Consider the following 27,273-nt stretch of genomic DNA (forward strand, 5'->3'; position numbering starts at 1 on the left):
ACACACACACACACACACACACACACACACACACACACACACACACACATTATGTACTGGTAAGGACTTCCAAAAACTTTTTTTTTGAAGTTATAACCTTCACTTTCCAGCAATTGACTGATTTCCCAACTGCCTGGATCATCAGCTGAGCACCGTTTATCATCGAGGTTTCGATCCTTTCAGCCCAGAACCTCTCCAAACAGTGGATCCACAACCCCGGTCGCAGGTCCACAACAGTCGATTACTCACTATCAATGGACCTACAACCTCAAAGTTGTGTCCAGAAAGGCAGTAAACACAGCAATGCAATAACCTTATTCAAACGTATTTAATTATTAATTTTATTTAAAGTATTACTACATCTGAATAACTTTAATCATGCACCACTTTATATGATGATATATTAAGCGATAAACACTTTACATTGCAGACATGTCCATTACACAGCACCTCCATCAAACCATGGACTCAAACTGTCATTCAAATATTCAAACTGTCATCAACAACCAATTTTAACATGCTGCACTGCGTATCTTAGCAACCCCCAATAAATTATATTCATACTTATTTATAATGTATTTCATCGATAATATTAATTTTATCTAAGTTCCTCCATTATTTAACTTCTTTTATCTATTTGATCAATAATATTGATTGAAGAATTTACCTCACTAAAATAATTAATTCATTATTATTATTATTATTCTTAGATCAAATGCAATCGAAACTTGACACGAAAACCAACCAAACTTGAATAAAACGCGACGATGGAGTTTAAAGATATTCTCACAAAGACCTGATCAATCAATCAGCCAAATATCCTCTGTTTAACATTATGGAACTCAGCACGTTCCACAAAATCATCCTTTACTATACAAATTCTTGCAAATCTAAGTAGCTGATGAAAAGACACTGTAACCCATTTTAATTGGTCCATTGCTACCTGGAAAGGTGTACAACACTACAGGGAAATGAAATCATCAACTTTATGATATACACTTGTACTAAAACCATTCTGTCCAACTCTAACCAACACATTCAGATATGCAGCAACTGTCCAATCATTACCACTCCTGTTTGCAATCAGGCTATCTGGATAAATCTTGTGAAGCTGCCTATCAATTTTTTTTTTAGTTAACCACACAAATATCATCCATATAACGACATGTATGAAATAATATTTTCACCAATCCTAATTTTTTTTCTCCTTCATCAGTTTCTGCATGAATGAAAATTCACAGAAAGTAAGAAAAATGTCTGCAAGTAGGGGGCTACAATTCCCACCCATGGGAATACCCTTAACCCGTTGAAACATTATCCCACAAAAAGATACAAAAGTAAAAAATAAAGTAAAATTTACAGTATCCTTAAACTTCTGCTTATCAAAATGAGGGAAACGAGTGTTTATTTTTAGAATACAGGTCAACAGGTCGACGTGATCTGTGTTCATCTTCGGTGTTTGTTCTGCTATGCTTTAACTCAGTTATCCAGTTCTTTACCATGGAATATGAAGGAGCATTATCCCCTGATGTCACTACCATATCCATCTGTATGTGCTTGGGAGGCAAGCCTTTCTTGTATCGGTGTTTCATCACAGCTCGGAGCTCAGATTTCTCCATTTTGACTGAATTTAGGGGGGGTTCCCTACTTTGAGTCCACACTGGAAAATGTTTGAGCAGAAATATAGAATTTGCAAGACATATCATAATAGCAAGGATAGATCTTTATATTTGGTAACTTTCATCATCCTACGATGATGACTAGTAGATTGGGCAACTAATAAACTGATCACCACTCGTATTTTGGATGAAAACGTTGTACACCGTCAAAAGTGAGCACGGTCGAGAAAGGACTCGTCTCTGTCGGTAATTTGAAAGCGACAATGAGATTTAGAAGCAGTTCTCCACTGACGCCAGGTTATGCCTGATGTTGGTGCCCAGGAGTTGTGAAAACTGTACCTCTCCCTGAGGCTGACCACACAAATAAATTGGGAATTTCCCAGTTCGTAATTGAGGAGGGAAAATGTCAGTGTGGGATTTTCCTGCACTAACGAACATGTTGTAGTTTGATGAACAGTTGCAAATTTTTATTCAATTAGCAGAGGACAAAGTTGCTTCAACCTATCTGCTTGAGAGGTGACAACAGTTGTGTGCAATGGATTTTTTTCAGCGATGAAGAGACGTCATGAATGGAGAACAAAAATATAATTTGTCCCATAACAAGACCTTGAGGGATGTCAGACTCTAGAAATAAGCATGGGAGTTAATTCCACCAAAAGGACTGACCTGGGATACCATGAGCTAACAGTTTGTAAAACAGAGAGGGGTGCCTGCCAGACACCATCAGACACTTAGGAAATGTTCCTTCAGATGGACCTTCCTTCTTGTTTGACACTGAGAATATGCATGCACTGTAATGACCTGAGCAGATGACAAAGTGATGATCAGATCGAGGATTTTATTAGAGGAGTGGTGAGGTCATTGATGATCAGATATTGGAGGGTTTTATTGGAGAAGTGGAGAGGTCACTGATGATCAGGTATTATAGGGTTTTATTGAAATAGTTGTGATGTCACTAATCAGATATTCGAGGGTTTTATTAGAAGAGTAGTGAGGTCTTAGGCAATGATGGATTTTTTTTTTTTTAATGAGGGTTTGTACAAACTGATAACTTGCTACGTCATGAATGTTACTTTTTTTTGCCCATGTGTATATTCATCCACAGATATTGCTGTTGGAGCTCCGTATGATGGGGAAGGAAAGGTTTTCATCTTTCTTGGTAAAAGATCAGGACTGGAGATTACACCTACTCAGGTAAGGCTCCTTTGAATCGAGAATACTACGATTTTGAGATTTTTTTTTTAAGATTGTTTTATGATTTTTAGATAATTTTTTATTTTAGAATGCTATGATTTTGAGATTGTTTTTTCAAGACTGCTATGATTTTGAGAATATTTTTTTCAAGAATGCTATGATTTTGAGATTGTTTTTTGAGATTGTTTTTTGAGAATGCTATGATTTTGAGATTGTTTTTTCAAGAATGCTCTGATTTTGAGATTGTTTTTTCAAGAATGCTCTGATTTTGAGATTGTTTTTTCAAGAATGCTATGATTTTGAGATTGTGTTTTTTGAGAATGCTACAATTTTGAGATTGTTTTTTCAAGAATGCTTTGATTTTGAGATTGTGTTTTCAAGAATGCTATGATTTTGAGATTGTGTTTTTTGAGAATGCTACGATTTTGAGGTTTTTTTTTCGATAATGCCATGATGTTGAGATTTTTTTGGGGGGGGAATGCTATGTTTTTGTGCTTTATATTACAGGATTAGTATTAAGTCAGCAAAATGCCTTTTTATAAATGTATAAAACAAACATTAATAAGGATAATGTAATGTTATTCGGACCATCGATCTTGTGGTTTCAGCTCCATTCCAGCACATGTGCTTTCCTCATTTAAATTACATTTTAATGAAGAAGATTCTCATGACGTTAACTGAAGACATGTTTATGATAATTAAATGCACATTATATTTGTAAAAGCGATTCTGCAAATGGACAATAAGTTGTGTGAATTAAACTCAGTCATCTTCTCAATGTCAAAATTTTTGCTTTCAACCTTTACCAATTTGGTAATGGTAAAACTGCATAATGTAATAAAGTAATTTTGTTCACTTTATCACCATAAACTTTTAATTCAACTTCCAGTATTCTCACATAACCATTGCATATCATGTTCAACAATTTTCACCATGCAGATCATAAGTGGCTCAGAGTTACAACATCGCATTCAGCAGTTTGGATACTCGATCTCTGGAGGCATTGATATGGATAATAACGTGTACCCAGACGTGCTCGTTGGCTCACTCAGTGACAAGGTGGCACTGCTACGGTGAGATTAATGAACCACAAATGCTTCTTAAATCAACACTAACTCGAAGTGTTCACTTATAGTTATTGTAATGGTGGGTACAGTGGAGTTCCAGAGGTGAAGCCACTGGATTGGTGTTGTACAGCTTCTGAATTATATTCCATATGAAGGTATCAGTATTAATTGGATTTGGATTATTAGCTTCTGGAAACTAAGCTATCTGGAAACCAAATTCAACCAGGAGAATTGCCATGTTGCTCTGGGATTGTCTTGCATTTGACAGCCCTGAAAAAGTCAACTTTTAAACTGTTAATATCAGCATTGTTTTGAATTCAATAAGGAAACCCCATCGCTATGTAAACAGCAACAGTCTGAAGAAAACATGATACTTTCCTGACAGCTACCATGCCCCATGCTGAGCTTTCCCGAAAGATGGCTGGCTTAAAGCTGTTCTTACCAGTTCCATATCGGGCGGTTGCTGCAGACCTGTGTCATGGTACTATGAATTTCACACCATTTATCAAACAAAATGACAAAACTTTGAGCCTCCATGGACTCCAAATGAACTAGATTACTCATTTGATTAAATGGCATTAGAGGAAGTTGGCCCAGAGAGAATGATCAAGTAAAAAGAGCAGAGAGAAGGAGCAAGAGCAGCAGAGCAAATTTTCAGGACATGTGCACTGATGCCATCTGGGCCTGTCACAGAATTGGAGTCAAAGTTTACCAGCAATCTCTCCACCTTCTCAAGTGAGAAAGACAATATCCAGGAGCAGTTCGGTATGAGAGGGAAGAGTAGGTTTAGGGAGTGAGGGGTTGGGTTCACAAGATTTGGAAGCAAACACTGAATCAAGTCATTTGGCCTTCTCTTGTGCTGAGTCAGTTGTGGTGCCATTTGAAGTGAGGGAAGAGATGATGGGAGCATATATGAGAGACAGTTGTCAAGGCATGAGCAGGTCTTTGAAGAAGGAGAGAGGTTTGAGAGTTCAGCCTTGAGGTTGGCTCGGTGTTGTTTTATAGCTTTCCTGAGAGTGGACACGCCATTGTTCTGGGCTTTGTGGAATGATCTGAGGTTGAATTTGGTTGGATTTGCCTTCCATGAAGAAAAGGAAAGTTGTTTCGAAGACAACTGCCTCTTCACAGGATTCTGTGTTCCAGGGGTGAGAACTTAGGAATGATAACTGCAGATGAGATGGCATAAAGCTGTACATAAGGGAAAGCAAACTTGTGTGGAAGGATTCCCAGGCATTATTAATACAAGGAGAGGTAGAAATGAATGACCAATCTTGACATGAGTGAATCTTTCAGTCCCAGGCAGTCAGCTTGAGTGAACTGCCAGACTCTACGGCACTGATACAGCTCTCTGACAATAGCTGGAGAGATGTTGAGTCTCACAAGTACATCGTTAGATTAACCGAATGGAGAAGAAGAGGAACAGGAGACATCATTAGGAAAATTAGTCATAACCAAGTCCAAAATAGAGGATATGTCATTTGGAGAAATCCACGTCAGAAAGTTCACTGATTATGTGAGGCCCATGGAGTCACAGAAGTCCTTTGCTGCAATTCCATGGCTGGTTGAAGAGGTACCAATATCCAGCCAATTGGCATCGTAACAGTTGCAATCACCGCATATGAGGACGAGAGTTGGTATGGGTGGTTACAAGATGGTATATGTAAAGAATGTGAATGATGATGGTGGATGACATAAGATGGTGCATTACTTGCTTGAAGCCCTGGAGGGAAGAGTAGGACAAACAGCCTCTGGATAATGGCTCCAGAGATGGGAGAAGTGAGAAACAAAAGAGTTTGAGATAATGTGGAACGTCTGGATTTTGGAACTTTCATAAATGGGGTAGGGTAGGAGAGGGGGTTGCTGGAAGAACTTTTACTCCATTGAGCTATAGCTAAAAGCCTTGTCGACTTAAGAAGAACTGATTTTTCAAGGAAAATATTTTATTAACGTATGTATGTATGTGCGCCTATTTTTTTCAAGCCACGACACAGAATTGTTTCGGTTTTTGTGAAAGAACACCAAATGTAACTTGTGTCTGCATTAAAATTACTCGTGATAACAAGACAATGAGGCAATGAGATGGTTGTGTGTTGTCCACGTCAATGAATGTGAATAAATGTGGGTGTAATGTTCACACAAACTCCTCAATGAACCTTGGAGAGTCTTGTACAAGTGGATGAAAGTGAATAAATGAGCATTTATTGTGTGTACAGACTCCTCCATGAACCTTGGAGAGTTTGTCCAAGTGGATTAAAGTGAATGAATGAGTGTGTAATGTTCATACAAAGTCCTCTATGAACTTTGGAGAGCACAGAAAATTCTCAGAACTTCCTAATAAATCCATAAGAATATCCAAAGATAGCACGTGAAAGGTTTTGCTTGTGAATATATAAACGTGATTTTGTGACTGGCATTACAAACCATTCATTATAGGCTGTTAACAAAAACATTTTGTTCACCATATGTATCATCATGTCCTTACAGGAGTTGGATAAATGAATCTCTGTGGATAGTATTTAGAATGAACTTTGTCCATCAATTTAATCCTTCATGACACACCACAAGACAGGCATGGCGATGGTGAAAATTCTTCTCTTATCTCATCACAAAAAAGTTGTTGATATCTTTGGAATGTAGTGCCTTTAATCTGTTCTCTGGTTCAATTGTCTGTTTCACATTCCTTATGTTAAGCAAATGCTCTGACAGAGAAGTCCCAAGAGGTAGATGAAGTAAGTACTTGTTTACTGTTGCAATGAATATGAGGTGTTACTTTATAGTCTTCTCATTAAACAAAGGTTAACTTATTGATGTATTTTTTGCAGTGCAAGGCCTGTCATCCTTCCCACAGTGTACATTGTTTCTATCGAAGATATAGACATGGAGAAAAAAACGTGCAAGAATGGAATCGACATTTGGTGAGAAACACTTGGAATTCTGAAATTTTAAAACTTGAGCCTTTTCACCAAGTTGGAAAAGGAATTGTGCTTTGTTGACTCCATGACATCATTTGTGCTTTGTTGACTCTATGACATCATTTTTTCCAGTATGAAGGTGCAAGCTTGCTTATCCTACAAAGCGAAACCAGATTCCTACAACGCTGCTGTCAGTACGTAATGGTTATCACTTTATATGGAGACTCATTATAAACACTGCCTGTACACACCTCATTATAAACATTTTCTATACAGTACAAGTGAAGCTTCATTATAAATATTATATATACAGTACAAGTGAAGCTTCATTATAAACATTATATATATATATATATATATATATATATATATATATATATATATATATATATATATATATATATATATATATATATACACATATACATGTGGAGATTTATTATAAACATTATATATACATGTGGAGAGTAGCCTGGTGTGTTGGCGCAGTGGTTAGGGCAGTAGCTTGGGAACCAAAAGGTCCTAAGTTCAAGCCCCGTTGGGCCACTGAATTAATACACCAGGGGGTTGACTCAGCCTGTCATCCTTCCGAGGTCGGCGAAATGAGTACCAGTGTACTGGGCCGGTGTATACCCCGGTTAAAATAGGTGTACCATATCCCTGTGTCGTAAGAGGCGACCAGGGTTGCGTCAGGAAGGGCATCCGGCATAAAACATGTGCCAAATCACTATGCGGATCATACGGATGATCCGCTGTGGCGACCCCTTACGGGAGCAGCCGAAAGAAGAAGAAGAAGATGTACATGTGGAGAGTCATTATAAACAATATATATAATATATATATATATATATATATATATATATATATATATATATACATACATACAGGTGGAGATATATTGTAAACATTCTATGTCCATGTAGTGATTTATTATAACCATATATACATTTGGAGATTTATTATAAACATTATATATATATATATACATGTAGTGATTCATTATAAACATTATATATACATATGGAGATTTATTATAAACATTATATACTGTTTACATGTAGTGATTTTTCATAAACATTATATGTACATGTAGTGATTTATTATATTCATATCGTGATTTATTGTAAAAATAATATATACATGTCGAGATTTATTACAAACATAATATATACATGTGGAGATTCACATAAACATTATATATGCATGTAGTAATTTATGATAAACACTACATATATGTGGAAATTTATTATGAACATTATATACCCATGTGGAGTTTCATTATAAACACTAAATATACATGTAGTGATTTTTGATAAATATAATATATACATGTGGAGATTTATTTTAAACATTACATAAACATGCGGAATTTCATTATATACATTACATAAAAATGTGGAGATTGTTTATAACCATTATATTGTTGTGGACCCGGGGTTGGGGTGAGAAGACCATGGGGGGGGGGGGTGGGGGGAGGGAAGCTAACTCGGGTTCCCAGCAGACTCTCCGGAATCGCAGGCCGTCGCACACGGATAACTCCGTGATGTGGCGGGTCGCTAATTGACCGTGAATGCCAATAACTCAATCACGTGACTTAGGGTCCTCCGCCTAATGGAAACTGGTTACCTAAAATGGTCACGTGATCTAATTACTGGGGGACACGCCCTCGGTATGCCTTGTTCAAACCAGATCACCTTAACGGATCAGATGCACCCGAGCGTAACTGCCAAGGACGTACCGGCTAGCAAAACAGATCGTTAGGGGAATAACGTCTGGCTAAGCAAGGATATGGACCATGCTGGACCAATGAAGGAAAAGACAAAAACGAGCTGGGAACATTTCTATGCCTGGCACGGTCGGCCAACAACACAACCCAGTATGCTTTGGGGGACGCTCCGCTTGAGTGCTCCCACCTTAAGAGTCGGCGCGTTATCTCTTGCTTGATCCCTTTGCCAGGACTCATGGAAATGTGTGCTCTGCACTGGTCCAGAAGAACGTCTGTTGCACACCAACCCAGAGGACAGATGTGGCAACAGGCAGACAGTGAGGTGCAGTGAAGAGAGGGCGGTGCAGAGAGGCGGAGAAGTGGGTGTGGAAAACAGGCGGAGACAGTGCGAGGCAGGCAGGCGAGAGGGAGGAGAGAGAGCGCAGACGGCTTCGTGATCCGCCTTTTATAAGCCCCGGGCAAAGGGTGGGGCAATGACCTGAAGCGACACGCCGTCATCCGAATCGTGCCCTTCCATTGAATCTGGGCCCTGTCCTGCCAGGCTCCTTGGGCCGGAAGCGCCCTCATTCGCACATCTGGCATGACACGGCCCGGAGTCCTGCACCGAACTCCCAGGCCGTGCTCTGGCGACTGGACAAGGGTCGCTTTGGTCCAACATGCCCGTTTGGGGCACCCCCAGCGAGCTGCAGTTGGCACTGTCAACGTGCTTGACCCATCCCCGCGCTACGTGGTTTGAGCAGCACAGGCCGTGTTGATGGCAAATTGCATCGATACGGAGGTTATATACAGAGGTGCATGAAGGAGGTGCGTGGAGGTGCTGGGTGATTTTTCCTGTGTGTGGGAGATGTTGTTGGTCGAGGTGGTGAACGAAGGTGGAGCAAGGTGAGACGCCATTGTAAATTGGCACGCATATTTGAATGAAAGGGCACACCACGCGTGTGCTGGGGAGCATCCTCGTCGTTGTGATTTTCACAGTTGGCCACCTGGGTGCGGTGCCTGCTTCGATTTGTATCATGGATAAAAGGAAAGGGTTGAAAATCAGGATTGAATGGAAGATAGAGATATCATTACACCGAACTATAAGACCCACACAACGCACTTCATCCCGTTAACCCATTATAATTGAGGGGAAGGTCTGATTGCACGAAGATTAATGGATAACTGCCTGGGGATCCACTGCACCTTGGGTGCCATTGCCTTAGAGGCATGCAGTTTTGCAGAACCGCAGCAATATATACATGTGGCGATTTATGATAAACACTATATACATGTGGAAATTTATAATAAACATGATTTGTACGTGTGGAGATTCATTATATACATTATATATACATGTGGAGATTCATTAAAGACATTATGCATGCATGTAGTGATTTATGATAAACACTATATACATGTGGAAATTTATTATAAACATTATATATACATGTGGAGATTCATGAAAACATTATATACTGTATACATGTGGAAATTCATTGAGCCTGGTGTTGGCGCAGTGGTTAGGGCAGCGGCTTGGGATCCAAAAGGTCCTGAGTTCAATCCCCGATGGGCCACTGAATTAATACACCAGGGGGTTCACTCAGCCTGTCATCCTTCCGAGGTCGGCGAAATGAGTACCAGAGTACTGGGCCGGTGTATACCCTGGTTAAAATAGTTGTATCATATCCCTGTGTCATAAGAGGCGACCAGGGTTGCGTCAGGAAGGGCATCCGGCGTAAAACATGTGCCAAATCACTATGCGGATCATACGGATGATCCGCTGTGGCGACCCCGAACGGGACCAGCCGAAAGAAGAAGAAGACATGTGGAAATTCATTATAAACATTATATATACATGTGGAGATTTATTATAAATATTATATATGCATGTGGAAATTTATGATAAATATTATATATGTTGGGGCTCGAACCCCGATCCCTAAATTACAATGCTGTACATCAGAGTGACACAATCATCAACAAATATAATGGCTTATCACAGCAAGGATAATGTACCTTCACACACAAACCAAGAAGTCAAGAACAGGTCTATAATTTCTCTTTAATCATCAATCAATCAATCAATCAATCAATCAAACAAACAATCAACCAAACAGCCAATCAACCTGTGCACCAGCCGAACAGAATACTATCACGAGTATAACAAACTGCTCTGCCTATCTTCATTCACCCCTGGATTTATACTCATTTCAGAGAAGTATTCTTGAGCAAGGCACATCTCGTGGTAAGTGGCTCAACCAACTTACTCTTGAGCAAAGCACACCTTATGGTTAGTGGCTCAACTTATTCTTGAGCAAAGCACATCTCGTGGTTAAGCCGATAAGGGTGTGGGTCTGGAGAAGCACCGCATATAGGAGTCTTTCTCCAGTTTAAGCAATCAACAGCATCCCTATTATTGAACTTTTACAAGTCATCAGTATTTCAAACACAGTATATTCACTTTATCTCTTCAAGCACCAAACAAAGGGAAGCTCACCCTCCCTCCTTCGGGTCTGTAAAATTGGGAAGTGCCTTGAAGAGCATCGTTGTACCGTGGAAACGAGGAAGTAATCTCTCTGCGCCATGTCTTAAGAAAATTCAAGATTATATTTTGAATCACTAAGAAGCATCAGAACAATAATGAAACAAAATTTAACTAAATGCAAGCAATAAACAATCTTTAATCAAAAGTGATATCAAAAGTTTTTTTTTAACTAAAAGAAAAAACTGAAATCTCTATCTCAGCCCTCACATATACATGTCAAGATTTATGATAAATATTATGTATACATGTGGATATTAATTATAATTATTATATATACATGTGAAGATTTATTATAAACATTATATGTACATGTGGATATTCATTATATATATATATATATATATATATATATATATATATATATATATATATATATATATATATGTGGAGATTTATTATAAATATGATAAATACATGTAGAGACCCATTATAAACATGACCTGCACATTCACAGCTTTTGCTACTTGTATCACTAATACAAGGACAGTTAATCGGGAATGTTGTTCTTGATTCCAAATGTTTTCATGAACATATATTTACAGCATGTCACCTTTCAACAGATTCATTAGTGACAGAAGTATACTTTGTCCAATGTCAACAATAGCTTATGTGTCCACAACTCATTATAAGAAAAGAAACAAATAAAGATTCCTTCTGTATTTTTAATCTGCTCTTGCACTGCTCTTTCCACATACTCATAAATGACAAAAAGTCAAAAGGTATCTGTCATCGATTATGAAATCCCACTTGTGGATCGTAGCAACTGCATTAACAAAATAAATGTTATGAAATGGGTGGAAATGTTCACATATGGACAAGAAGCATCAAGGACATCTGCACTCACCAATGCTTGTGATACACAAAGTATCTTGGGTCTGGTCCATCAAAGCTGTGCTCTTTGCTTTCTGACAAAAGTGTGACAGTTAAACATTGCCACATATCTTCAAGTCATAAAAAATAATGTTCAAGTCATAGTCATCTTCATCTTCAAGTCATCTTCAAGTCATAAAAAACAAGACAAGATCAAATGTTTTTTGAAATTAAAAACTACAGAGGCCTTCAATCCAATAAGCTTTTGATACACCAAGACAAGGCATCATTCATTCACAATGATAAAATTTTCTTTGACACAGTTAAAGATTTGACTTGGAGGCTCCTCTACCTCACTCGGCTTCCAGGCCCATTTCATTCTAGAAGGTTCACCTGTGTATATAGGACCATTAAAGATGTTCTGTTTCTATGGCAAATGTTGGCATAGCAGGAGAATCTGTACATCTTTAAAACCTCAGCATTTTTCTGAAACAAACCATTTCTCTATTCTGAATCATCCGAGGATTTACTTCAACGTACACAAAGGTAGTTTGGTAATGTTTTCACTTTACCCTGGTTTTATCACTTTCCTGTGCAAAAAAGACTGCACGGAAGAGCTTGCACTGCACTTCATTTCCTTTGAAAATTGTAGAAATCGACTTGATCGAGCGACTTTTGCACCTTAAAAGTGCTTATCGAACATGATACACTGTGATCTCAGGTGGACCCAACAAGTATCCCAAATCGAGCTTAACACAGAAGTTCAGTTTCTAAAGATACTTACATCATACATACTCGCAAGAACCCAATCCAAAACACAATGCACCAATCAATCTCCAGTATCAGTGTTGCAAACATTGTCAAAATAGTGCAAACAATAAATTAAATAAAGTGTTACAAACATTGTCTGAGTGCAAACAGTAAATTAAAGAAAGTGTTACAAATATTGTCCAAATAGTGGAAACCATGCATTCAAGAATGTGTTTTAAACATTGTCTAAATAGTAAAAACAATATATTAAATAAAGTGTTATGAACATTGTCTAAATAAGTGTAAACAATAAGTTAAATGAAGTGTTATAAACATTGTTTTAATAGTGCAAAGAATCAGTTAAATGAAGTGTGATAAACATTGTCCAAATAGTGAAAACAATAAATTAAATGAAGTGTTATAAACATTGTTTAAATAGTTTAAACAATATATTAAATAAAGTGTTATTAACATTGTTTGAATCATGTAAACAATATATTAAATAAAGTGTTACAAACATTGTTGTAATAGTGTAAACAATATATAAAATAAAGTGTTATAAACATTGTTTAAATCATATAAACAATATATTAAATAGTGCTATAAACATTATTTAAATAGTTTAAACAATATATTAAATAAAGTGTTATAAACATTGTTTAAATCGTATAAACAATATATTAAATAGTGTTATAAACATTGTTTAAATAGTGTAAACAATATATTAAATAAGGTGTTGTAAACATTGTTTAAATAATGTTTATAACACTTTATTTAATATATTGTTTACACTGTTTTAATCATGTAAACAATATCTAATATATAAAGAGCGGTTCGCATAACTGGTATGCAGGTACTCATGCAAGGTAAAAAAAAAAATCAACTAAATGCGTACTTCAAAGATGGTCAGAAAATTCAAAAGCGTATTACCTACCACAACAGAGGCTTTTGATAGAAGGTTTTCTCAGCTCGTGAAGTAAGATTCTTCCATGATAATTCTGATACACTGTAATTTAAAAATTTAAGTGCACAAATTAAGTTCATAAACTATAAGATTATAAGTTAAATTACTACTTGTAAATTATAAGATTTTAAAAAGCAAAATGATTAAAGGTGACCACACGAGCGAAGAAGAAGAAGATGGGGTTTTCTTAGCTTATGTCGGTAAGATCGTTCCATAATAATTCTGATTAATTTACAGTGATTTCAAAATTTAAGTGTTCAAAATTAAGTTTATAAATTATAATAATATAGGTTATAAGCTATATTGTAAGTTTATAACTTTTAAGATTAAAAACAATACATCTAAGGAGAACGCACTAGTGAAGAGGAAGAGGAGGTATCTCAGGAGCATCCAGAACAAAACAAGGACAAATTTGTCCAAGAGCCGTGTCCTAAAGGTTTTGCCTTCACCAGAAGAAGAAGAAGAAGAACAACAACAACGCAGAGCTCTCTTAGAGCCAGTGTTCGCAACGCGACACGGCTAAAAAAAAAGAGCGGTTTGCGAGTGTCTCCTCTCAAGCGGACGTTCTGAGAGACCACTTATAGAGGAGTAAGGTGCATTAAAAATCGGAGTGGCAATTGGGAAAGCAGATGAGCATGCTCAAAGTGTGTGTGTGTGTGTGTGTGTGTGTGTGTGTGTGTGTGTGTGTGTGTGTGTGTGTGTGTGTGTGTGTGTGTGTGTGTGTGTGTGTGTGTGTGTGTGTGTGTGTGTGTGTGCGTGCGTGCGTGCGTGCGTGCGTGCGTGCGTGCGTGCGTGTGTTAAGCACCCCAACTTGAGTGTGCTGACAAAAATAATTTCTGTGAGCACCAAGCAATTTCTGCTGGTAATCATTGGAAAACCTAATTAAAATATTGTATGAATCCCTGGATATAAAGCACTTTGTAACCACTGACTGACTCATTCACTGACTGACTCACTGACTGATATTAAAGATCGGTACCTTCCAGTTGACGTAGAAAGCTGAAATTTTGCTTGCTGATGGACATCAAAGTCGGTACACCAGAAAAATTCACAGAATCATCGGACAACCTCCATAAATGAAAAAAATGCAGGTGAGTGACCCGAGACAATGGGGAAGCACATTAATTTTGTGTGCCAATGGATATCGAAGCCGATACACCAAGAAAAATTCACAGAACAGTTGGAAAAGCATCCATGAATGAAAATATAAAGAAATGAAAAAAATCAAATGCAGATGAGCGACCCGAGACAATGGGGAAGAACAGTTGGACAACATTAAGCACAACTTTTATTTTATGTTCATATGCTGACAAAATGTGTAAGCCCACCCTGCTAGTATTAAATAAAGTGTTCTATACATTGTCTAAGTAGTGCAAACAATAAAGCAAATTAAGTGTTCTAAACATTGTCTCAATCCATCCATCCATTGGGACCATACTCGATGCAGAGAATTGGTGCCGCCTAAGCAGTCTCCTTGGCTATTGGGTGAAAGTTGGCACTCATTTTGCTGACCTCAGAAGGATGGCAGGTAGAGTCAACCCTACCTGGTATTAATTTAACAGCAAAGTGGGATTTGAACTCAGGATCCTTGGATCCCAAGCCCACAACCCAAACCACAAAGTCAACACCAGGCATACATTGTCAAAATAGTGCAATCAAAATATTCAATAAAGCGTTTCAAATATTGTTTAGTTTAATGAATAAACTAGATGGTATTCATTTAACACTTACCCTGCACATTCTTGAGAAGGACTTGTTGCAAGCCAACTTGCACCAAGTCCATCTCAAGAAGGTTTTTTAAAAGTTTTTTTTTTCTTATTTGATCCAATATGGCTGCCAGACTAGTGACCGATGATTTCACTTTTATCAAAAAATATTCCCCATGGATAGTTGATGAATTATTTAAAGTTTTGCATTGATCGGTTAGTGGTTTCAACAATTGCAGATAATTTTTTTTTCATACTGAACGGATCAAGCGTTGCACTTCTCAAATTATGATGTCATATTGAAGGCATCACTGACATCATCATTAACATATGTTATTCCCCATGGGGAGTACATTATAATGAGCCATGTTTCGATTTTTTTCCATGGAGTAGTTTCGGAGACATCGAGGGGCATTGATGAAAACCAGAAAAAGAACAGGGCCCAGAACACTACCTTGAGGAACTCCAGGCTGGACAAGAAGAGGGGATGAAAGAACTCTATTTCGGGCCACACGTTGGCTGCACCAGGAGAGGAAGTCTGCGAGCCATGAGTGGAGATGGCCTTGGATACCATATGAAGAGCGTTTGGTGAGCAGGGCAGGGTGCAATACCGTGTCAAAAGCACAAGATATGTTTCAGGATATGGCTCTGATTTCATGTCTGGCATTGAGTACCTCCATTCATTGTTTGGAGAGCAGAAGCAACATATCCAGGGTCGAGTTACCTGGTCTGAACCAAATTCATCGGAAATCAAGCCATTGGAGAAGAGGAAGGATTTAATGTCAGAAGTGATGATGGATTCCATAACCTTGCTGATGATTGGGAGAAGTCTGATTGGTCTGCAGTTGCAGGGATCTGTCTTTGCACCTTTTTCATGCAGGGCAGTAATGTTTGCTGATTTTCAAGCAGATGGCATATGACCTTGAGCAAATGGGAGGGTGAATATAACAGAGAGAGTGTGAGCAAGACCAGAGGAGCAGGTTTTTAGGACACCTGGGCTGATTCCATCTGGACCGGTTGTAGAATCTGAGTCGAGGTTTGACAGCAAACTCTCCACTTTGTCAGAAGTAAAGGACACAGAGTCCAGGGACAGTTGGGTGCAACTGTGTATGGTGGGCACAGAAAGCGAAGGGTTTCGGACACAATATTTAGATGCAAACACCGAGTTCAGGCATTCAGCCTTTTCACGTGTGGTATCAGCTGTGCAGCCATTTGAGGTAATGGAGGGGATGGAGAGGAAGCATAAACCAGAAACAGATTTGATTAGATGCCACCAGGATTTGGAGGAGGGAGAGAGGTTTGAGAGTTCAGACTTGAGTTTTGTAACATGTTGTTTTCTGGCTCTCCTGAGGGGGCACACACACTTGTTCCTAGCTTTAGAGAAGGAACTGAGAATACCCTCAGTTGGGTTTGCTTTCCATGAGGCAAAGGCAAGTTGTTTCAGGACAATTGCCTCGCCACAAGCTTCAGTGAACCATGGACGAGAGGAAGGGAAGGACAACTGAAGACGAGAGGGGATAAATCTGTGCATGAGAGAGAGAGCAAGTTTCTTTGAAAGAATTCTCAGGACGAGGTGATGTTGGAGAATGTAGTGATGGAAGACCAGTCTAAAAGTTCGATGGCTGCTTGGAGACCCTTCCAGTCAGCCTGAATGAAATGCCCGACTCGACGGCGCTGAGGCACTTCTTTAATATCAGCCAGAGAGATGTTAACTTTGACAAGCATGTGGTCAGAAGAACCTTTTGGAGCAGAGGAAGAACAGCAGATATTTTCAGGGAAATTTGTTAAAATCAGATCCAGAAGAGATGGAGTAGCATCGGTTGAGATCTGGGTCGGGAAGTTGACTGATTTAGTCAGTCCCAATGAGTCGTAGAAGTCTTTTGCTGAAACGCTTTGACAGGTGAGAGAAGTACTCACACCTCGCCAACTGGCATGATGACAATTGAAGACCACATATGAGAAAGAAAGAGTTTGGATGAGAGGATAGAAGAAGGTCCATGTTTTTGCAAAGTGAGGTATAAATGATGTCATCACGATTTGGTGGACGGTACAGCACACATATAAACATGAGGTGGGAGTGGAGGGGAAGCCGTTGACAGAGGTATTCCTATGGGTGTGGGCTAGTGAGGGCATTGCATGGAGAGTGAGGAATAGAGTCGTTGATGAAGAGAGAAACTCCTCCACCAGGAAGATGCTCAGATCTGCCATGCCGGATGAGGGAGTAATCAGGGAGAGATACTTAGGATCTGAGACATCTTGAAGGAGGAAGGTTTCTGTGAAGCAGATTTTGTCTGGTTTGTCAGTTGCAACCTTAATGGAAAGATCTGTCAGGTTTGAGTGAAGGCCCCAGATATTTTATGTCCACACTGTTAATGAAGAGGGAAGGGATGAGGCTTTCAGTGCCTGGAAGGGGAGGGGGATAGGAGGAGGGAGAAGGGGGGAGGAAGAGAAAGTTGTTGACAGAGTGTGGGGAATTTTTGTTCTTTTTTGTATACCTTGTCAAGGCTCGTATGAGAGTTAACACACAACACACAGCAAGGGGGGGGGGGCATGAGAAAAGAGGGGCAGGAGTGCGAAGGACAAAACAGTGGGAAACAGAGACATTAGAAGATCTGTGGGAGGGAGAGGGATGGGGAGGGGAACACAGGATATACAAGATGCACATTACAGGGACTTTAAGCAAGGAAAGCAGGGAATTTGAAGGAGATGAGTTTGGGCTGGATTAACGGGGGAAGAAAAGATCAAGGATTTGGATGGGGGACAATAAGAGGTGGTGGTGAACAGCTGTTTTGAAGGCCCGGAGGGAAGAGTGGGATTGAACAGAGTTAGGGAGTTGATTCCAAAGGTGGGTAAAAAGAGGAATGAAAGAGTGAAGGTGAGCAGTGATTCGTGATTTTGGTAGTTTTATGAGAAGGGGGTTGGTGGCGGACCTTTAGTGCCCTGTGGAAATATGGTGGGGACAAATCACAGACACAGAAGAGGGAGGCGAGACCAGAGAGGAGACGGTAGAAGACAGAAAGACCACCGACCTGCCTGCGGTGAGAGAGTGAGAGGCCCAAAGACTCAGCCTCATCGCGGGAGATGCCAATGATCCAAAATGCCTTGGTTTCCACAGCGTGAAGCCGAGAAAGGTGGAAGGCTGGAGCACCAGCCCAGAGGGGAGAGTAGTACTCCATTGGGCTGCAGACGAAAGCTTTGTAAGTGGTCAGGAGCTCAGGTGGGCCGAGGAAGGACTTTGCACGACAGAGGATTCCCAGTCGGTGACTGGCTCTGGAGGCCAGGTTGGAAATGTGGCTTTCCCAGGAAAGATTGTGGCAGATAGTGAGACCCAGAAGCTTGAAAGAAAGGACTTCTTCCAGAGGATTGTTGAGAAAGTGGATGGTGTGGGTGGGGTCGTTTCATATGGTCCTTTCGGAGAGACATCGTGAGAGTGTGAGATTTGTCCGGAATGAAAGACGTTCTACATGTTGGACCAGTTTGTGCTTTGACCCAGATCTGCAGTGAACGGAGAAGCTGCTGCATGCCGGTCTGAGCGATAACAGATGGTACGGCAGAGGGTGGAGTCATCAGCAAAGAGATGAAGAGTATTTTCCAGAGAGTCGGAGAGATCATTGATGAAAACCATCAAAAGAACAGGGCCCAGAACGTTGCCTTGAGTAACTCCAGCCTGGACAGGAACAGTGGATGAAAGAACTCCATTTAGGGCCACACGCTGACTGTGACAGGAGAGGAAGTCTGCGAGCCATGACTGGAGACGTCCTTGTTACCATCGGAAAAGAGTTTGGTGAGCAGGGCAGGGTGCCAGACCGTGTTAAAAGCATGCATTATGTCTCAGGATATGGCTCTGATTTCAAGTCCAGCATTGATGACCTCCATCCACTGTTGGGAGAGCAGACTGCAGAAGAGATAGGAGAGAGAGGTCCGGTTGAGGAGGAGAAAAGGCTCTGTGATGCTGGGTTGAGGTACAGTGGGGAGTAATAAGAGAGGGGGCAGAAGGCAGTTGAGGATATCAGGAGGTAGAGTGATGAAAAAGAGAGACTGAGGGCAGCTTTGTGGATGAGGGGGAGGGGGGGGTCAGGGGCAAATCCAGGAATTGGGTAGGGGGGGGGTTTCCAAATAACAGAAAATTATAAATTTTCCAAATAATTTCCAAATAAATTACTGTGAGCTGTTTGTTGTTTCTTGTTTATTAGGTACTGTATTGATACAGTTTTTCTGAGGCTTCTGGCCTTTTTTGTGGCACACTTTAGTGGGAGAAGGAGTTCTGGGTGACCAGGGAACCCCTGGGTTTGCCACTGTAATGGTAAATATTTTTTTGTTGGGAGGGGGGTGGGGGTTCCGGGCATCCAGGAAACCCCCCTGGATTTGCCACTGGGGAGCAACTTTGAGAAGGGCGATTGTGGGGGGTGAATGGTGGGAGAAGGGTGAGTGGGGAGAGTTGAGGGAGAATGGTGAGGGGGGAGCTTTAAAGAAATGTGAGAGGGAAGCTTGAAGGGCAAAGAGTGTGCTGGTTGCTTTGATAGGTGAATTGGCATTGAAGTTGGAAAAAATATGATGATTAAAGGAAAGTGAACATGCATCAGACTGGAGACTGGAGAACAGACTGGAGTTTTTTAAATTGTTCGTTCAGAAATGCGATTGAAGACATTTATTGAGGGGTGTAATAAAGGCAAATTAAGTGAATGGAGAGAAGAAACGCTGTAACAGTTGGATTTTTTTCAACAAGGTATGAAGGACAGGTCAAATTGAGAGCAGTCTGATTAAATAGAAGAAGAGAAGTGAATTATGATACAGTAATGAGAACCACACGTGTGAAAGAGGAAGATGAAGCATTATAAGACATCGTTTTTATTATCATTATTATTATAATAATTATTTTTTGATAGAGATTGCAGAAGATTGGGTGAAGGAAAGGTTGAAGAAAAGATCGTGAGGTGAATGGTGAATTTGGATTGGTAAACGCAGGGGGTGGAAACAGATCACGTGGTTACGGGAGGTGTCTCGGAAAAAGTGAATTTATTTATTATTATTATTTTGTTCATAAGGATTGCGTAAGATTTGGAAAATGAAAGGTTGAAGTATATTCATGGAGGTGAATGGTGAATTTGGAACGGTAAATGCAAAGTGAAGCTGATGGATCAATGAAAAGTAACAAATAGTGGGTAGAAAGACACGTTATAGGAGGTGTATGGTGAGGAAGGACAGAAGGAAAATAATTTTTTTTGATGGATTTTTGAAGATTAGATAAGATTAGAGAATGGACGGTTGTAGGAAGAAATCGTGCAGGTAATGGTGAGTGGGTCAGCTCAAATAGAAGAAAGATGATGTGCCGGCAGAATGAGGAGGAAGAAGAAGAAGGATCGGTACTCGTGGGTATGAAGCGAGAAAGGGTTTTTGTTTTTTTGTTTGTTTGTTTATTTGTTTTTTTAACTTAAGACAAGCAACAGAGTGTGTTGGGAGGGATAGGTGGTGGGCATTGGGAAAAGTGGTGAAAATAAGAATTGAAGGTGAGAGGGAGAGAATACAAATAAACGATTCTTCACCGAGACGGGAAGTACGAGTAGGCCTCAAGGAGGCCGATAAGACAAGGTCGATGAAAACTCACAAAATAGCACGATTTTTGAAACAAAACCGAACGAGGAACACACAGTAAACATGAAGGTGAGAAAATAAACGGTTAAAACAGGACAAATAACGACCGGAAACTTCACTTTGAGAAAGTCGGCAGAGACCCCTGAGAGAACCAGCCGTGTCTTCAAACCCAGAACCGGAAGTTCTTCGATATAATCATGGCAATTTCCATTCGTGGTGAAACAAATTTTCAGTTGGATGACAGCATGGACAGTTTCAGTCGATTTGTGAAGAAATGTGACACGATGTGCCAAATGTCCACAATGCATGAGAAAAGTGACCCGAGATAATGATGGCCACATTGAATGAATGTGCAAGCTTTCACATCATTTCAGAGCAGAAATAAATGTTATACCTTCTTGATTCATTCCACTCTTTACTGAAATAATTTTATATTTGCACTAGTTATTTACTACATAAATGTTGCAGTCTTATGTAAAACACCCTGTCGTTTAATTGTATTAATCTAAAGCAAAGTTTGTTCTGCTTGAATAATTTACTGCACTGGCATCTCCTTCATGCTATGCATGACGTGTGTGTGTGTGTGTGTGTGTGTGTGTGTGTGTGTGTGTGTGTGTGTGTGTGTGTGTGTGTGTGTGTGTGTGTGTGTGTGTGTGTGTGTGTGTGTGTGTGTGTGCATTATAGCATTTGGATACATAATGAAGGTGGAGATGAACAGGCGAGATCAAGGTCTTGCATCCCGTGTGGTTTTCATGAACAACAAGCAGAATGACAATATGGTGACCGGTACGGTGCTGCTTCCTGGGCAGAACACCATACAGTGTTTCACTAACACCCTGCAACTTAAAGTGAGACATTTTCCTCCAGCGACCCTGTGTCTTACATCTCTTTGAATTTATTGGGAACTTGCTCAGGGTCTCTCCTGAAGTACCAGCCTCATAGCTCTTATGTACCATTTAACACAATAATATCTTATGTATGATGAAAAATTAACACAATAATATTCTCCTTCTTGATTCCACTGCCATCTCTCAATCATTATCTATCTCAGGCTGGCAGGATAACCCAAAGTTTGAATGTTTGCCTGGCTCATCCTCATGCAGGGCCACAACCAGGGTATTAAAGTACAAAATCAAGGTGACAGGGTAAGAGTACAAGAGTGTCAATTGCAGTCTCGACTGCGATGCACTGGCAGGAGTGCTAATCCAATCAGACCATTTTCTTCCATACTTGAACCAATCAAGGCTGGTGCAAGGGAATTAGGAGCCCAAGACGAACCCTCAGCTTTGTGGCTATTAACTCTGAACCTTCAAAAAATGTGCTCTCGTATGAACAAAAGTTCTACATTTAGAATTACAGATTAATTTTAAATGAAAAAGGCTAATCTGAAAATGATTGTATATTCTCATTGTTCTACACTTTTTACAGGATAGATACTCGGAGAAATGCACATTATAATGTGTAATATGGATCATGTGATGTCATACTATGTGTTCCTGCAACAAAGTTGATCATTATAATTTTGAATTTTACTTTCAGTTTACCAATTGGTGGAAATTACAACTAAACTACTCTCGTGGCCTAAATAACTGTCGAAATTTGGAGTGAAATCTGAAATTTTAAAGAAAACGGCAATTATCTGAAGGAATAAAACTGTGTGTGCGTGTGCGTGCATGTTCATGTGTGCACGCACATGCATGCGTGTGTGTGTTTCTTCCATAACTTCAAAAACATGAAACCAAGCAGCCTGAAACTTTGCATGCATACGAAGAAAACTCCAAGGAAGTGCATGAGTGAAAATTGGGTGTTTTGGTTAATTAAAACACTCCTTTTGAAGATAATTAACAGCCTTATTTAATTATATCCTTTATCAGGCAATCCTCGACTACCTCACTCTCTGGGGTCTTAAGCGGTATCCTGGGTTACCTTGCTGGGGTCTGAAGCTACCATGTTTTATGGCCTGCTTACCCATGCCTTGACTTGGAACAGGCCACAACGATTTCTTTATGATAAAGTTTTTTTTTCCACTTTTGTCACTTATATAATCAATTTCCTGTTCATCATAGCTACGAATCGTTGGATGTATTGCAATGCTTATAAGATGCCAGCATTCATGGCTTTATTTCATTGCTGCACTTGCCATAACCTCAAGAATCTCTTCAACTAAGCCGAATTACAAAATTTAAGCTCCAGAAATGAACTTAGCTGCAGTTCTGACTGCTAAAAAGGTGTTCATTTGTCTAATTCGACATTGTATGGATATTCGGACATCGCTATCACTTGCCACCCATTGAATTGGAGCGCTTGCCTGAGTGCTTAAGCCACTTGCCGAGCACCCTACAGTCGATAGTGTGTTGTGGAACTGAGTATCGACCCAACTCTTGTATTATTAGAATCATGGGCTACTTGGTGATGTAATAGGTCAAGCTGTGATTCTTCTCCTGTTCTTCTGCTTCTACATGTACCGTGCTATGGAGTGGAAATATATGACCAACAGTTTATATCTGTCAGGCAATGAGTTACAAATATAATATGGCATAGTCAGCTTCGTTCTTTCATGAACATCCACAGCACGCCATAAACGAGGATGCCAAATAAAACTGGTGAGCAACCTACAATGGCCTGGTGATCGAACCCCGAGCAGGCTGGCGGCTCGTCAGAGATGGCATCAATAATGGTGGCATTCTCTGACATGGTGGCAGCACAACAGTGCCATCATGATGAAGGGATACGTCTGTTGTGTGAGGCATTGCCTTCACGTCCTCAATCACCTCGACCATCATCCAAGAGCTCAATACCTCATTGCACCTGTGCTCAATGAAAACATTTCATTGCAAGAGTTCAACTCCTGGAGAGAGCAATCAAATGGCGACATTTGTCATTTGCTTGACGGACATGGCAGTGGAAGAACAACTTTCCACCCTCAGACACTGTTTGAGCATTCAAATGAGATCCATGCTGAATCACGCCGTGGAATTGATTGGCAACACTCTTGTTGATGAAGTGATCACCGCCATCCATAATTGTTAATACTGACAAGGAGGCTGGGGAAAAGGCTGACGTGATGGTTTCTTGGACTGACGGGACTAACCTGAAATCTGTCACGATTGTAAGGTCAGGTCAGAGTAGATCTGTGATTTGCTACAGGTACCATGTAAACCTGTACTAACCTGTTGCATGGTCGGGTTGTCGGTGACAAAACCATCTCCCCCACCAAGTTTCTTGGTGAGGAGGGTGTATGATATGGACACCCAGCAGGATGAAGAACAAAACCTGTCAAAGGGCAAAGGAGCTCCTTGTGAGCCAACGGCCATATATATATATATATATATATATATATATATATATATATATATATATATATATATATATATATATATATATATATATATATATATATATATATATATATATATATATATATATATATATATATTCCCTGGCTGTGTCTGTGGACATCCTCCTGCAGTTGGGTTACTTCTAATGAGGAGGTTGGTGGCAGGATTTGCACTTCAGCCACCATAAAACCTTTCATTCCGCAAAACATTCCAGAAGCATTAAAAAAAATCTGAAAACCCACTCCGTGGGAGTACCTCCTGTGCAGTTTCCCTTCACAGGGCAACTCACCGGATGACAGGATTGGGGAAAAGTTTTCAGCACACCCAATTTTTGATGATAAGAGGGAAACCACGGTGTAACTTTCCCAGGGCAGATTGTAGGAGAGGGTGTCGGGGTGGTGGTGAGGTGTCGTCCACCAGACGGCGTCTCCTTGGGTTAACCTGAGATAGTCTCTTCGGGTGGGTGCCTGGAATGTCCGATCCCGAAGAGAGCATGATCACCTGTCTCTGTTATCATCTGAGCTCAAGCGTTTGGATATCGGTATTGCAGCACCTTGAGGTTCGGAGACCGGATTGCGGCGAGATCATGGTGGGTGGTTACACATGCTATTGGTCTGGTCGCTCTGATGGTTAACATGCCCAAGGAGTTGCTGTAGCTGTGTACAATAAGCAGACTCCAATTATAATTGAGGTAACCGGTCAACGAGCGTATTATGAGACTAAGGATTCGTCACTCCTTAGGTGTCATTTCCCTGGTCTCTGTATATGCTCCGACTGAGGCGAGTGATATCACCGTGAAGGACACATTCCATGCCACGCTCGAGTCTGTGGTTGATCAGTGCCCCAGGTGAGATACACTTCTAGTCTTGGGAGATTTCAATTCTTCGACTGCAAAGGATAGGGATGGGTATGAGAAGTGTGTTGGTCCCCATGGGTCTGGAACTGTGAACCAGAATAGCACTAAGTTCCTTGACTTTGCAAGAAGTCATGGACTTTGGTTGGCTGGTTCATGGTTTCAGCGCCCACAAGCTCATTGCTGGACTTGGTATTCCAACGCTGGCGGTGTGGCAAAGGAGACTGACCATGTGCTTGTTGATGGTCACTGGAGAATGATCCAGAATTGCAGGGTCCACTGGAGTGCTCAGTTCCTCAATACTGACCACCGGGTTGTTGTAGCAACTCTTAAGGTGCACCCTAAATCCAGGAGAAAGGTACCATCCCAGCCTTGGCTCAATGTTGGCAAGCTCAAGGACGAGAGGGTGGCTGAGTTTGCGAACAGGCTGAGTGGAGATTTGGGGGGGTCTGGGTGCTTTGGGGGATCCTGAAGAGTTGTAGAGTGCCTTCAAGACCACCATCCTTGATGTTTCCGGTTGATGTCTTGGAACTCACCGGAGGGCGAGGAAGAATTTTTTTCTCTCAAGGGACACTGGATACCATTGCGCAGAGTCACAGGGCCAGGCTGAATGGCAGAGCTGAGCTGTTCATGGAGCTGAGGCGTAAAACTGTACGTCCACTGAGGGTGGACAAGGAGGCCTATGTGCGAGGAATCTGTGAAGGGGTAGAGCATCACCTTTGGTCAAGTGATTCTTGTCCTGCTTGCAGGGGAATTCGTGCATTGCGTTCGTCGAAGCCCGTCTCTCAGGGTTAGGGTTAGGGTTAGCTGTTAGGGTTAGGGTTAGCTCTTGGGTGAGCTCTTGACAGAGGAGTCCAAGGTGAAGGCCGGCTGGGCCAGTAAGTTTGAGCGTTTGTACCAGGCTGATTCACCAGCTGTCGAGTTGGACGTCTGGAGTGGTACAATCCCTATTGCTGACCCTCCAATCAACTGTGTTCTACCTTCGTTTGTGGAAACACTGGCTGCGGTGAACCAGTTGAAATGGGATGAAGCTCTTGGGATCTGTGGCATCCATGCTGAACTTCTCAAGGCTGGTGTAAATGCTGCACTCGTGTCGTTGCATGCAGTTCTGTGCTCTGCCTGGAACACAGGCATCATCCCCACTGACTGGAAGAAGGGCCTTGTTGTCTCTCTCTGGAAAGCGAAGGGTGATCACCAAGACTGCAACAACTACTAAGGGGTAACACTCCTCTCAGTGCCGGGGCAAGGTCTTTGCTCCGTTAATTCTCGATAGGGTTCGCTACCATCTGCTTGAGCACCAGCGTCCAGAGCAGTCAGCCTTCACACCAAAGAGGTCAACGATTGACCATATCCTTGCTTTTCAGGTCCTCACCGAACGCAGATGAGAGTTTTGTCAGGGGCTGCTTGCAGCTTATGTTGAGCATTTGATTCAGTGAATGAGGGATGCCCTCTGGAGGATTCTTGGTCTTCGTGGGGTGCAACAAAACATCTCGATCTGATGTTTTAACTATACTCTGGTACTGAAAGTGCTGTGAGATGTGGTGGTACCTTGTCTGACTTATTTCCAGTTGCTAATGGAGTTTGTCAGGGGTGTGTACTGGCCCCCACACTTTTCAGCACTTGTATGGACTGGATTCTGGGGAGGATATTGGAGAGATCAATCTGCGGTGCATCATTTGGGAATGTCAACAACTCTGATCTTAATTTCGCAGATGATGCAGTCATCTTTGCGGAGACTCTCAATATAATTTTGGGTGCCCTCGAGGTGCTGAATGAGGAGTCAGTGCCACTGGGATTTCGGGTTTCCTGGGTCAAAACTAAGATCCAGGCTTTCAATGACATATTGGATGCTGCTATCCTGTCTGTACCTGTTTGTGGTGAGGATGTTGAGGTCGCTGAGAGATTCACTTACCTTGGCAGTGATATTCTGTCTCTGCTGGCTGTGAGCCAGAGGTCAACAGACATCTGGGTCGGGCTTGAAGAGTCATGGATGCACTGGATCATGGGGTATGGCACTGTCGGTACCTGTGCGCGAGGACGAAAGTCCAAGTCTTCAGGTCCTTGGTGCTTCCAGTCTTGCTCTATGGATGCGAGACTTGGACTCTGACCAGGGATCTGAGACTTTGGCTTGATTCCTTTGGTACCAGGTCTCTTCGCGGAATCCTTGGCTATTGCTGGTCGGACTTTGTGTCCAACGAGCGGTTGCTGACGACAACAA

The 27,273-nt window shown here is 40.9% G+C and overlaps 1 protein-coding gene across 2 annotated transcripts in view; it reads left to right on the forward strand.

The window, feature by feature from the left end:
* Nucleotides 1-27,273, forward strand: part of LOC147031225 (integrin alpha-6-like) — a 378,714-nt gene that overhangs the window by 165,053 nt on the left and 186,388 nt on the right. For both annotated transcript variants that reach the window (XM_085876100.1, XM_085876099.1), the window contains exons 8-12: nucleotides 2,725-2,813; nucleotides 3,753-3,886; nucleotides 6,703-6,795; nucleotides 6,925-6,986; nucleotides 21,549-21,712. In XM_085876100.1, the coding sequence (XP_085732226.1) occupies nucleotides 2,725-2,813; nucleotides 3,753-3,886; nucleotides 6,703-6,795; nucleotides 6,925-6,986; nucleotides 21,549-21,712 (542 nt within the window). The remainder of the gene's footprint in view (nucleotides 1-2,724; nucleotides 2,814-3,752; nucleotides 3,887-6,702; nucleotides 6,796-6,924; nucleotides 6,987-21,548; nucleotides 21,713-27,273) is intronic.

The sequence above is a fragment of the Eptatretus burgeri genome, chromosome 3, assembly GCF_056783735.1.
Source record: "Eptatretus burgeri isolate ZD-2024b chromosome 3, Ebu_testis_v1, whole genome shotgun sequence".
Taxonomy (NCBI): domain Eukaryota; kingdom Metazoa; phylum Chordata; class Myxini; order Myxiniformes; family Myxinidae; genus Eptatretus; species Eptatretus burgeri.